The 12718-nt window shown below is 46.0% G+C and overlaps 1 protein-coding gene across 1 annotated transcript in view; it reads right to left on the bottom strand.

Annotated features, from left to right (window-relative positions):
* LOC117966114 (glycerol-3-phosphate acyltransferase 2, mitochondrial-like) overlaps positions 1-12718 on the bottom strand; it is a 36446-nt gene that overhangs the window by 4767 nt on the left and 18961 nt on the right. The window contains exons 13-19 of the mRNA XM_059013738.1: positions 11854-11972; positions 7178-7248; positions 6009-6276; positions 5071-5219; positions 1552-1629; positions 1303-1428; positions 313-433 (exon numbers count right to left, since the gene is read on the bottom strand). Coding sequence (XP_058869721.1) covers positions 313-433; positions 1303-1428; positions 1552-1629; positions 5071-5219; positions 6009-6276; positions 7178-7248; positions 11854-11972 — 932 coding nt within the window. The remainder of the gene's footprint in view (positions 1-312; positions 434-1302; positions 1429-1551; positions 1630-5070; positions 5220-6008; positions 6277-7177; positions 7249-11853; positions 11973-12718) is intronic.

The following is a 12718-nucleotide window of genomic DNA, read 5'->3' on the forward strand; positions in this document are numbered from 1 at the left end:
TAACAGTATACACATAATAATACACAAGCAGCAATTTTAAAGTTACATTAAAACCCACTAAGATAAGAAAGCCATTTTATAAAAGTGCATTTTTAGTCTTGACTTGAAATCTGTAACGGTCCCAGCTTCCCTGACAAACGAAGGCAGAGCATTCCAGAATTCAGGAGCTCTACAAGAAAAAGCCCCACCTCCTCCCGTGTTGGCTTTTGTTGACCCTAGGAATAATTAGGAGTCCATGCAAAGTCCTCACATACACTACAAACAAATGTGTGTGTGTGTGTGTGTGTGTGTTGAATGTGCCGCTGTACTGACCTGTGAGTGGGGAGTAGAGGTGCTGGAGTCCACAGACAGACCAGGACAGCGCCCTCAGCAGGGGGCTGAGGACACTGCACAGGAAGAAGAAGAAGTCTGGGCAGTGATTGGGCTGGTTCAGCTAAAGCACACACAAATAAAATAAATCATAAGCAATTACAGTGTGCTACTGCAGAATGACCGGGGCCGAGCCCCAGAACAGATTTACAGTGTGCTACTGCAGAATGACCGGGGCCGAGCCCCAGAACAGATTTACAGTGCGCTACTGCAGAATGACCGGGGCCGAGCCCCAGAACAGATTTACAGTGCGCTACTGCAGAATGACCGGGGCCGAGCCCCAGAACAGATTTACAGTGCGCTACTGCAGAATGACCGGGGCCGAGCCCCAGAACAGATTTACAGTGCGCTACTGCAGAATGACCGGGGCCGAGCCCCAGAACAGATTTACAGTGTGCTACTGCAGAATGACCGGGGCCGAGCCCCAGAACAGATTTACAGTGTGCTACTGCAGAATGACCGGGGCTGAGCCCCAGAACAGATAAACACTCTCCTTTCAGGACTTCAACGAGTAATCGGCCTCGCATGGGCTACCCCAAAATGCTACCCATTTTTATAAAAAAGCACTGAGTGGGGAGTTGAAGGTCTACAGCAAACAGCAAACCTCGTTCCTCAAAGAGCCATACAGCAAACCTCATTACTACCAGGGATGGAATTGTATAGCAGTTTGTAAAACCCGGAATGGGTGAAACTGCTATGCAATAGGAGTCTTATTTCTATCCCCGATTACAAACTTAAATAACACAAAATATTAAAAAAGACACTAGCTGAAATGCTAGCCTATTTATAGTTTTAAAAATATTAAAGAAACAAAAAAATGTTAAGTTTCTTTTAGCGTTTCTCGAGTGTTCAGTAGTTCTGGATTCTTAAGAGATTTCCGTTTGAATTGTGCTGATTGAAGTTAGGAGGAAGAAGCAGCCAGCTCCACGTCACCTTGTAGGACCGGCGGTCCGGTGGCTCCTCACAGTCGCTGTCACTGTTCGAGAGGTCATCGAAGGACTTCCACAGCAGAGCCTGACGCCGACCCCACAGGTCACACAGGGGGCGCTCTCGAGGCAGCTGAGAAGAGATCGAGAGCAGTGTTAAACACCACAGCAAAACACGGGGGTGGGGCTAGTGAGAGGCTATCCCAGTGAGCAGGAAGCTGAACCACTTACAGTATATAGCACTTTCAGGACTCACCTCCTCCATAACGAGGATCCCACAGCGCACCAGACTGTCGATCGAATCCTGAGCAAAACTGTACACCGACTGACAGGGCTGGAGAAGAACACAAAACACACAATTCAGTAAGATTTTACCAACAGATTTTCATGCATTTGTAATTTTTCCATCAGCTTTGAAACACAGGGAGAGAATTAAGCCTCCTATTGCATAGCAGTTTCATCCATTCCCTGTTTTACAATGAGCTTAATTAGCTACAGTTTCAGTAACAAGCTCAGGTGAGTCCTATTACAAAACTCATAGTAAATCCAGTAATGGATCAAACTACTATTCAGTGGGAGTCTTATTTCATCCTTGGGATGGCAAGGTGTCCATTGGCTTTTAAATATGGAAAGGAGCAGGCGTTCCAGGCCAGACGTGATCTACTGTGACGAGCCCACACCCCTCCCTCCTCCTCACTGGATAGTCTGCAAAAGATGACGAGATGGTGGCTGGAGAATGAAGAAATGGACCCAAGACTGGACATGCACATCACTGGCACACAGACCTCATCAGCACTAATGTTAGGACTGTAATGTTAAGGTAAACCCCGACAAGTGCTAAATCAGGGTCTGTGAAACAAGAAGTTACAGTGATTGTACCAAAGCCATTCTAGAACTCTCAAAGCCATTCTGCACTTCCACTTGCTCCCAGGTGTGCAGTTTGGAAAGAAACACATTTTATACCACACGGGTATTTGTTTTCTTACAGTAGCGATCATGTTATAAAATGAAAATACACGTTTGCTATAACATGTCAAACTTGCACATTATATAACGGACAGATGTGCACAAGAGGCACAATACCACCCACTGGATTAGGAGAGGTTCTCATTCGAGCACAGTGACCTCAGAGTGCTCCGTAACTTGCCCTGTATAAAATCATAACTTGATTCAGCAACTTGGTCATTACCATTGAGAAGAAATAAGGAAAAAAAGTATTGGATTGCAGAGTCAGACAAGTAAAACATAATGAAACAGAACACCCTGGAAGGATTTCATGTGCGCCAGGAAGCTAATGAGGAATGTAGGCAGTAAAACCACTGCTGCTTTTTTCTGTCTTTATATTTATGGGTTTAATTAAACCCCCTCACTCCCTGCATCTCTCTGCTGTGAAACATCAGGCTAACTGGCAGGTCTGCACAGTTCAATACTGTAAACACTGCCCAGAACTCTCTCTCTTCTTTTTCCAAGCAAGATGTATTGACAGCTTTGGAATGGATTCCTCAAATAGGGAGTTCATAGTCGGATTAAAACAGCAGAATAATAGTAATCCCTGTTGTATTTAAAATAGATTAAAATCCCTCACTGGGTTACTCACTAGAAGCAGCTGAATTGTAACTGCTCTCAGTCTCTCCCTGCCCCTCTCTCACTGCTCTCAGTCTCTAACCCTGCCCCGATCTCTCACTGCTCTCAGTCTCTAACCCTGCCCCGATCTCTCACTGCTCTCAGTCTAACCCTGCCCCGATCTCTCACTGCTCTCAGTCTCTAACCCTGCCCCGATCTCTCACTGCTCTCAGTCTCTAACCCTGTCCCGATCTCTCACTGCTCTCAGTCTCTAACCCTGCCCCGATCTCTCACTGCTCTCAGTCTCTAACCCTGCCCCGATCTCTCACTGCTCTCAGTCTCTAACCCTGCCCCGATCGCTCACTGCTCTCGGTCTAACCCTGCCCCGATCTCTCACTGCTCTCAGTCTCTAACCCTGCCCCGATCTCTCACTGCTCTCAGTCTCTAACCCTGCCCCGATCTCTCACTGCTCTCAGTCTCTAACCCTGCCCCGATCTCTCACTGCTCTCAGTCTCTAACCCCGCCCCGATCTCTCACTGCTCTCATTCTCTAACCCTGCCCCGATCTCTCACTGCTCTCATTCTCTAACCCTGCCCCGATCTCTCACTGCTCTCAGTCTGTAACCCTGCCCCGATCTCTCACTGCTCTGTCTCTAACCCTGCCCCGATCTCTCACTGCTCTCAGTCTCTAACCCTGTCCCGATCTCTCACTGCTCTCAGTCTCTAACCCTGCCCCGATCTCTCACTGCTCTCAGTCTCTAACCCTGCCCCGATCTCTCACTGCTCTCAGTCTCTAACCCTGCCCCGATCGCTCACTGCTCTCGGTCTAACCCTGCCCCGATCTCTCACTGCTCTGTCTCTAACCCCGCCCCGATCTCTCACTGCTCTCAGTCTCTAACCCCGCCCCGATCTCTCACTGCTCTCATTCTCTAACCCTGCCCCGATCTCTCACTGCTCTCAGTCTCTAACCCTGCCCCGATCTCTCACTGCTCTCAGTCTCTAACCCTGCCCCGATCTCTCACTGCTCTCAGTCTGTAACCCTGCCCCGATCTCTCACTGCTCTCAGTCTCTAACCCTGCCCCGATCTCTCACTGCTCACAGTCTGTAACCCTGCCCCGATCTCTCACTGCTCTCAGTCTGTAACCCTGCCCCGATCTCTCACTGCTCTCATTCGCTAACCCTGCCCCGATCTCTCACTGCTCTCAGTCTCTAACCCTGCCCCGATCTCTCACTGCTCTCAGTCTCTAACCCTGCCCCGATCTCTCACTGCTCTCAGTCTCTAACCCTGCCCCGATCTCTCACTGCTCTCAGTCTCTAACCCTGCCCCGATCTCTCACTGCTCTCAGTCTCTAACCCTACCCCGATCTCTCACTGCTCTCAGTCTCTAACCCTGCCCCGATCTCTCACTGCTCTCAGTCTCTAACCCTGCCCCGATCTCTCACTGCTCTCAGTCTCTAACCCTGCCCCGATCTCTCACTGCTCTCAGTCTCTAACCCTGCCCCGATCTCTCACTGCTCTCAGTCTCTAACCCTGCCCCGATCTCTCACTGCTCTCAGTCTCTAACCCTGCCCCGATCTCTCACTGCTCTCAGTCTCCAACCCTGCCCCGATCTCTCACTGCTCTCAGTCTCCAACCCTGCCCCGATCTCTCACTGCTCTCAGTCTCTAACCCTGCCCCGATCTCTCACTGCTCTCAGTCTCTAACCCTGCCCCGATCTCTCACTGCTCTCAGTCTCTAACCCTGCCCCGATCTCTCACTGCTCTCAGTCTCTAACCCTGCCCCGATCTCTCACTGCTCTCAGTCTCCAACCCTGCCCCGATCTCTCACTGCTCTCAGTCTCCAACCCTGCCCCGATCTCTCACTGCTCTCAGTCTCTAACCCTGCCCCGATCTCTCACTGCTCTCAGTCTCTAACCCTGCCCCGATCTCTCACTGCTCTCAGTCTCTAACCCTGCCCCGATCTCTCACTGCTCTCAGTCTCTAACCCTGCCCCGATCTCTCACTGCTCTCAGTCTCTAACCCTGCCCCGATCTCTCACTGCTCTCAGTCTCTAACCCTGCCCCGATCGCTCACTGCCCTCAGTCTCTAACCCTGCCCCGATCGCTCACTGCTCTCAGTCTGACACAGCACAGGTGTAACTAGCACAGCTACACAGCTCAGTGCTGTAAACCCTGCCCTGATCTCTATCACAGCAGGGATATTGAAGTTACCCACTGGCAGCAGCAGGGCCTCGCTGGGCAGTAACTGGCACAGCTGTGCCACTCGCTCTGTCAGCTCCTCTTGGCACAGCGCCACGTCGAAGTCCATCTCATCAATGTTCACACAGTCCATCATCTCAGACAGCATGGCACTGACAGCACAGGCTGGTGCAGCAAGAGAGAGAGAAGAAGCTTAACTTTGCACACTTAAGTACAGTAAGCACTAAAACAAAGTGTTGTTTCTGAAGATGGCATCAGGTAAAGTAGTTCCGTCAGATCGCTGACAGCCCCCCCACACCAGTGAACGCCGGCAGGGTGAATTCTGTCGGAATACAAAGCGTTCGGGTGCAAAATAACAAAAGGAAAAACAGAAACAAAAAGTATTTCTGTGTGCCTGAGCCAACAAAGGGCGGCCATAACAAAACAATGACTAAATAATATAGGAACGGGAAATCCGCTCAATAGAATACTGTGTGCGACTATAGAGAGAGTCACCGACAGGATGTCACACAAAGCACCACGGAAGAGAGCTCCAATACATTCGATGTTAATTTGTTTTAATGGTTTTTATACGATATACTGCTCAATGAGAGGCTGAAAATGGGTCAAAAGCTTTAGTTAACATGTTTTCTATTGAAATTATTATACATTAATTTGCATTACAGTTCCCCTTTAATCTAACGCGTGTTCTCCCTTATAAATGATTCCAATAGTAAAAGCATTACAAGGTATGATAACGCATAGTGAATGCACGGTAAAGCATAGGTAAGCACTGTAAAGCTCAAAGAGGTATGGTAAAGCACATTAAAAAAAATGGCAAACCAGGGTAAATACACAGTATAACCATGGGAAAGGCATAGGGGGGAATTGCAATACTGCTACGCTACACTTTCATAGGGGCTGGGCCTGACTTCCAACATTAAGCTGTGGTTGGGAAAGCTCCTCCCCTCTCACCCCCGACGGCTTCGTGTATGAAGAGGTGCTGCAGCGCCCCACAGTGTCGGGAGAGGGTCATGGCGGCCTGCGGGGTGCTCCGGGGTGCGACGAGAGGGGCGGGGGCGGAGGGGGATGTGCAGAGCACCAGGCTGTCCCGTAGCAGGGTCATGGAGTGGCACAGCACCTCAGGAAGGCTCCCCCCGAACCCCACGTCCCGATTCCTGAACAGGACCTCCTCCAGCAGCCAGGAGAAATCACGAGCCAGCTGCGGCACAGCCACGCCCTGCTGCACAGACACGGGTTCAATCAGGGGGTAGCAGTTAGACATTATAACTTTAGACATTCAGCACTGACATTCGGTTTAATTTCCTAAACCGTTCACATTTAAATATTACAATTCTACACAGTATGGCAGCACTTTCTTACATTTTCCGATCAACTCAAGCTCACCCCAGTCCCTCAGAGTGAATTACCCTAAGTGCGATTCTTCTATGCAATATTTCATTTCATTTTTTACCTCAATAAGGGGGTGAACCAACTACTGAACCCACAGTCTAAACATTTGGCAGCTGATCGTCATTTACTTCAGTTCTCTGCAGACAGTTCTGTTCCAGGTTACTTTCTACACCTATGCCTGAAATGCCATCCTAAGAAGCCTTCTACTTTTATAAACTCCTGCACCATGTATTAGACTGCATGTGCACAGCATTTAACTGTATACGGAAAAGACTTGGAAGAAACACTGCATATGAAATGAATGGCCTTACATTGTACACTACTATGCAAATACAAAGACTCAAACCTACATGGACAGTGGTTAACACAAAAAATGAATTTATAGTCCTTGTTTAAAATGCACAGGCCTATGCATTGATTGTGTGTCTGTTTTTTTCCCCTCACTGTGGGCTGAGCACCATGTAATACATGAAGTATGGATTGGGCAATTTGCATGCAGGTTTGCCTACATTGGGCAAAGCTGCAGGCTCCTATACTCTGAGTATATTCTGATAGTAAACTGTTGATTGCATGAAGACCCTCTGTATGTGCATTGCACTGTTTTTTAATGTGTACGTTCAGCTAATTCGGCCTACAAAAGCCCTTACAAACAAAACAAAAAACTTGAGGAAAATACAATGCAATGTCACCCCTGATCCACCAGGTGGCGCCACAGGCAATGGCAGATTTACCTTGCGGTGTCTGTGCAGGAGCAGGCAGGACAGCATGGACGTGGACATGACCGCAGAACAGGAAGTGGCCGCTGCGGACAGGAAGTGCAGACACAACGAGGTGAATCAGAAACACACAGAGTGGAAAAATTACAAGATTAAATCTACCAGGAGTTAAACTCAACTGCTTCATAAAAAGGTGACAGACTCCAGGGATGGAAATAAGACTCCTACTGCGTGGCATTTTCACCATTTCCAGGTTTAATGATAAGCTCGATTAGCCCCAGTGTATAGGTAAAGCGCAGGTACTCATGGTAATGAATAAAATAATGTTTTTAAAACTGATTTCCCTGTTAAATGTGTGCGCCTTTTCATTATGCCCACCCCTGCCTGCTCCATTATGCTGTCCTTATCAAAGAGCATTACTATTGGATTGCCAGAGGTTTCCCTCATTAAAATTGTTCTAAATGAATAATACATTAAAACTAAAATGAAAGGAAACCGAAAAAAAGAAAGTAATGAAGGGAATAAAACAGATTTATTTCCAAAGAAAGAGTATTAGGATTTAATTTAGCAGCTTTTATTAAATTCATCAATTTATTGGTGACAAAAGTTTAAATGATAAGAAATGTAATTAAATACGGAGCACTCTAGCAATATAGGAAAGAGAACTCCACTCAGCACTGCAGAGCTCTCTAGCAGTATAGGAAAGAGAACTCCACTCAGCACTGCAGAGCACTCTAGCAGTATAGGAAAGAGAACTCCACTCAGCACTGCAGAGTGCTCTAGCAGTATAGGAAAGAGAACTCCACTCAGCACTGCAGAGTGCTCTAGCAGTATAGGAAAGAGAACTCCACTCAGCACTGCAGAGTGCTCTAGCAGTATAGGAAAGAGAACTCCACTCAGCATTGCAGAGTGCTCTAGCAGTATAGGAAAGAGAACTCCACTCAGCACTGCAGAGCTCTCTAGCAGTATAGGAAAGAGAACTCCACTCAGCACTGCAGAGCTCTCTAGCAGTATAGGAAAGGGAACTCCACTCAGCACTGCAGAGTGCTCTAGCAATATAGGAAAGAGAACACATTCGAAAGCAAAATAATGTGAAAACCTGCATGTGCTTTAGAACCGAGAAGAGAATGATTACAAACACTATTAGATAGTAAGGAAGGGGATGTAAAAAAAAAAGAAACACTTAAAAATGACTTTTGAAGCTTCATACACTAATAGAATGCTCTCCGTTTACCCTTATAGAAAGTCTACCAAGCGAAGTGTAATAAAGCACAGAGAGGTGTGGTAAAGCATAGGGCAGCTCTGTAAAGCACAGAGAGGTGTGGTAAAGCATAGGGAAGCATTGTAAAGCACAGAGAGGTGTGGTAAAGCATAGGGCAGCACTGTAAAGCACAGAGAGGTGTGGTAAAGCATAGGGAAGCATTGTAAAGCACAGAGAGGTGTGGTAAAGCATAGGCAAGCATTGTAAAGCACAGAGAGGTGTGGTAAAGCATAGGCAAGCATTGTAAAGCACAGAGAGGTGTGGTAAAGCATAGGCAAGCATTGTAAAGCACAGAGAGGGATGGTAAAGCATAGGCAAGCATTGTAAAGCACAGAGAGGTCTGGTGAAGCATTGTAAAGCACATAGAGGTCTGGTAAAGCATAGGCAAGCATTGTAAAGCACAGAGAGGTCTGGTGAAGCATAGGGAAGCATTGTAAAGCACAGAGAGGTCTGGTGAAGCATAGGGAAGCATTGTAAAGCACAGAGAGGTCTGGTGAAGCATAGGGAAGCATTGTAAAGCACAGAGAGGTCTGGTGAAGCATTGTAAAGCACATAGAGGTCTGGTAAAGCATAGGCAAGCATTGTAAAGCACAGAGAGGGATGGTAAAGCATAGGGCAGCATTGTAAAGCACAGAGAGGTGTGGTAAAGCATAGGGCAGCATTGTAAAGCACAGAGAGGTGTGGTAAAGCATAGGCAAGCATTGTAAAGCACAGAGAGGGATGGTAAAGCATAGGCAAGCATTGTAAAGCACAGAGAGGTCTGGTGAAGCATTGTAAAGCACATAGAGGTCTGGTAAAGCATAGGCAAGCATTGTAAAGCACAGAGAGGGATGGTAAAGCATAGGCAAGCATTGTAAAGCACAGAGAGGTCTGGTGAAGCATAGGGAAGCATTGTAAAGCACAGAGAGGTCTGGTGAAGCATAGGGAAGCATTGTAAAGCACAGAGAGGTCTGGTGAAGCATTGTAAAGCACATAGAGGTCTGGTAAAGCATAGGCAAGCATTGTAAAGCACAGAGAGGGATGGTAAAGCATAGGGCAGCATTGTAAAGCACAGAGAGGTGTGGTAAAGCATAGGGCAGCATTGTAAAGCACAGAGAGGTGTGGTAAAGCATAGGCAAGCATTGTAAAGCACAGAGAGGGATGGTAAAGCATAGGCAAGCATTGTAAAGCACAGAGAGGTCTGGTGAAGCATTGTAAAGCACATAGAGGTCTGGTAAAGCATAGGCAAGCATTGTAAAGCACAGAGAGGGATGGTAAAGCATAGGGAAGCATTGTAAAGCACAGAGAGGTCTGGTGAAGCATAGGGAAGCATTGTAAAGCACAGAGAGGTCTGGTGAAGCATAGGGAAGCATTGTAAAGCACAGAGAGGTCTGGTGAAGCATTGTAAAGCACATAGAGGTCTGGTAAAGCATAGGCAAGCATTGTAAAGCACAGAGAGGGATGGTAAAGCATAGGGCAGCATTGTAAAGCACAGAGAGGTGTGGTAAAGCATAGGCAAGCATTGTAAAGCACAGAGAGGGATGGTAAAGCATAGGCAAGCATTGTAAAGCACAGAGAGGTCTGGTAAAGCATAGGGAAGCATTGTGAAGCACAGAGAGGTCTGGTAAAGCATAGGGAAGCATTGTAAAGCACAGAGAGGTCTGGTAAAGCATAGGGATGCATTGTAAAGCACAGTGAGGTGTGGTAAAGCATAGGGAAGCATTGTAAAGCACAGAGAGGTATGGTAAAGCATAGGGATGCATTGTAAAGCACAGTGAGGTGTGGTAAAGCATAGGGAAGCATGGTAAAGCCCAGAGAGGTGTGGTAAAGCATAGGGCAGCATTGTAAAGCCCAGAGGGGTATACTACAACCTATCTAAAAACATGACAAAACCATTGTAAATGCATAGCAGAATAACTATGGGAAAACATATAGCTTCCTCCTATGAGAACGCTGTTGTACTCGTGGTAACGAATTAAATAATGTGTCTGTTTTTTAAACTCTTGCTGATTTCCCTGTTAAACGTGTATGCCTTTTCATTATGCCCACCCCTGCCTGCTCCATCATGCTGTGCTTAACAAAGAGCATTACTATTGGCATGCCTCCAGGGGTTCCCTTAATTACACTGTTAATACATTCACACAAAAAGAAAAAGGAAAAAGAAGTAATGAAGGAAATAACACACATTTATTTCCAGTGAGAGAAGGGTTTGATTTGGCAGTGTTTATTACACTTCATAAATGTACTGCTCAGCACATTGTGGTAAAAGTTTAAAGGGAAGGCAATTCAATGCAATGCTGTGAGGGATGTGAATATAAAATTGCCCTGCACACAGTTCTGTTTCCAGTTACCAGGCTCACAGCTAAATCTACTCTGAACTAAATAAAACGCGAGTCCTACGTTTTCAAAACTTGAAGGGTGGATTCAGTCAAGTCAATTGCACACTTCTAAATCTGTTAAGATTCTTTTATTTTAAAAGCATGTATTTAAAAAAAAATGCACCACTTTGCTTGTTGCCTATGTAAAAAAAAAAATTCCCCCAAGCTGTACGATCAGAGATTTACACGACATCAGCTATGAAATACTAACAGAACATGAATAAATTCAATGAGAAACGACTGGAAGTCTGTCTCAATGTCTTCTCATCGAAACATCTGTCATCGACTTTATTTAGTTCTTTATTATTAAGTTTATTTTAGTATTTCTAAAAATTGAACACTCTTGAGTGTTTAATAACATAAGAAAGTTTACAAACGAGAGGAGGCCATTCAGCCCATCTTGCTCGTTTGGTTGTTAGTAGCTTATTGATCCCAGAATCTCATCAAGCAGCTTCTTGAAGGATCCCAGGGTGTCAGCTTCTACAACATTACTGGGGAGTAGGTTCCAGACCCTCACAATTCTCTGTGTAAAAAAGTGCCTCCTATTTTCTGTTCTGAATGCCCCTTTATCTAATCTCCATTTGTGACCCCTGTTCCTTGTTTCTTTTTTCAGGTCAAAAAAGTCCCCTGGGTCGACATTGTCTATACCTTTTAGGATTTTGAATGCTTGAATCAGATCACTGCATAGTCTTCTTTGTTCAAGACTGAACAGATTCAATTCTTTTAGCCTGTCTGCATACGACATGCCTTTTAAACCCGGGATAATCCTGGTCGTTCTTTGCATTCTTTCTAGAGCAGCAATATCCTTTTTGTAGCAAGGTGACCAGAACTGAACACAATATTCTTACTAATGCATTGTAAATTTTTAACATTACTTCCCTTGATTTAAATTCGACACTTTTCACTTTATATCCCAGCATTTTGTTGGCCTGTTTATTTTTTTATTTTTTTTTAAAGCTTCTCCACACTGCCTAGCAGTATAGTTATGGATTCTCTTTCACTGTTCTGAGACAGGGCTTGTGATACTTCAAGCAGACGATATGGTGCAGAGAGAAATATAAAAACATGCTTACAGTACAGGAGATGCTTGCAGAGGCTGGCCACCAGATGGCGCTCCTGTTCCTCCAGTTGTGGGCAGGCTGCTACTGGCAGGACCCAGCCGAGGGATTTATCTGCAAACAGGGAGTCAGACCTGGGGAGGAAACACAGGGGAGCTACAGTGACTGATTCAACACTGCAGGGCTAAGAGAGAGAACACTCAGCACTGCAGAGCGCTCTAGCAGTATAGGAAAGAGAACTCCACTCAGCACTGCAGAGCGCTCTAGCAGTATAGGAAAGAGAACTCCACTCAGCACTGCAGAGCACTCTAGCAGTATAGGAAAGAGAACTCCACTCAGCACTGCAGAGCGCTCTAGCAGTATAGGAAAGAGAACTCCACTCAGCACTGCAGAGCGCTCTAGCAGTATAGGAAAGAGAACTCCACTCAGCACTGCAGAGCGCTCTAGCAGTATAGGAAAGAGAACTCCACTCAGCACTGCAGAGCGCTCTAGCAGTATAGGAAAGAGCACAACGTTTTTGGAAAAGATGCATGTGCTTATTATAATTAGTAGTACAATATGTCTTAACATATGTGCCAAAGTGGGGTGCTTTAGACACAGTTGTCAGTCTTCTACTGTAAATAAGAGACCCACAACAGCAAGAATCTGGTACAAAATTAATTTTCTTCGTTGTTTTGAAGTTGTAAATCACAAATGTGCAATACTCGTTTTCAAATAAAAAACCACAAAACAAAAGCCTATCCCCACACTGGAGAATTAAAATAAAAACACTTCAGAAGGCCAAGCCGTTTACCGATCAGAACACTTTCTACCTCTCTTTCATAAAGAGGAGAGACGATCCCTTGGAGGTTGTTGCAACACGCTGGGTTTGTGGGCAGGA

The sequence above is a fragment of the Acipenser ruthenus genome, chromosome 46 (genome assembly GCF_902713425.1).
Source record: "Acipenser ruthenus chromosome 46, fAciRut3.2 maternal haplotype, whole genome shotgun sequence".
NCBI classification, from domain to species: domain Eukaryota; kingdom Metazoa; phylum Chordata; class Actinopteri; order Acipenseriformes; family Acipenseridae; genus Acipenser; species Acipenser ruthenus.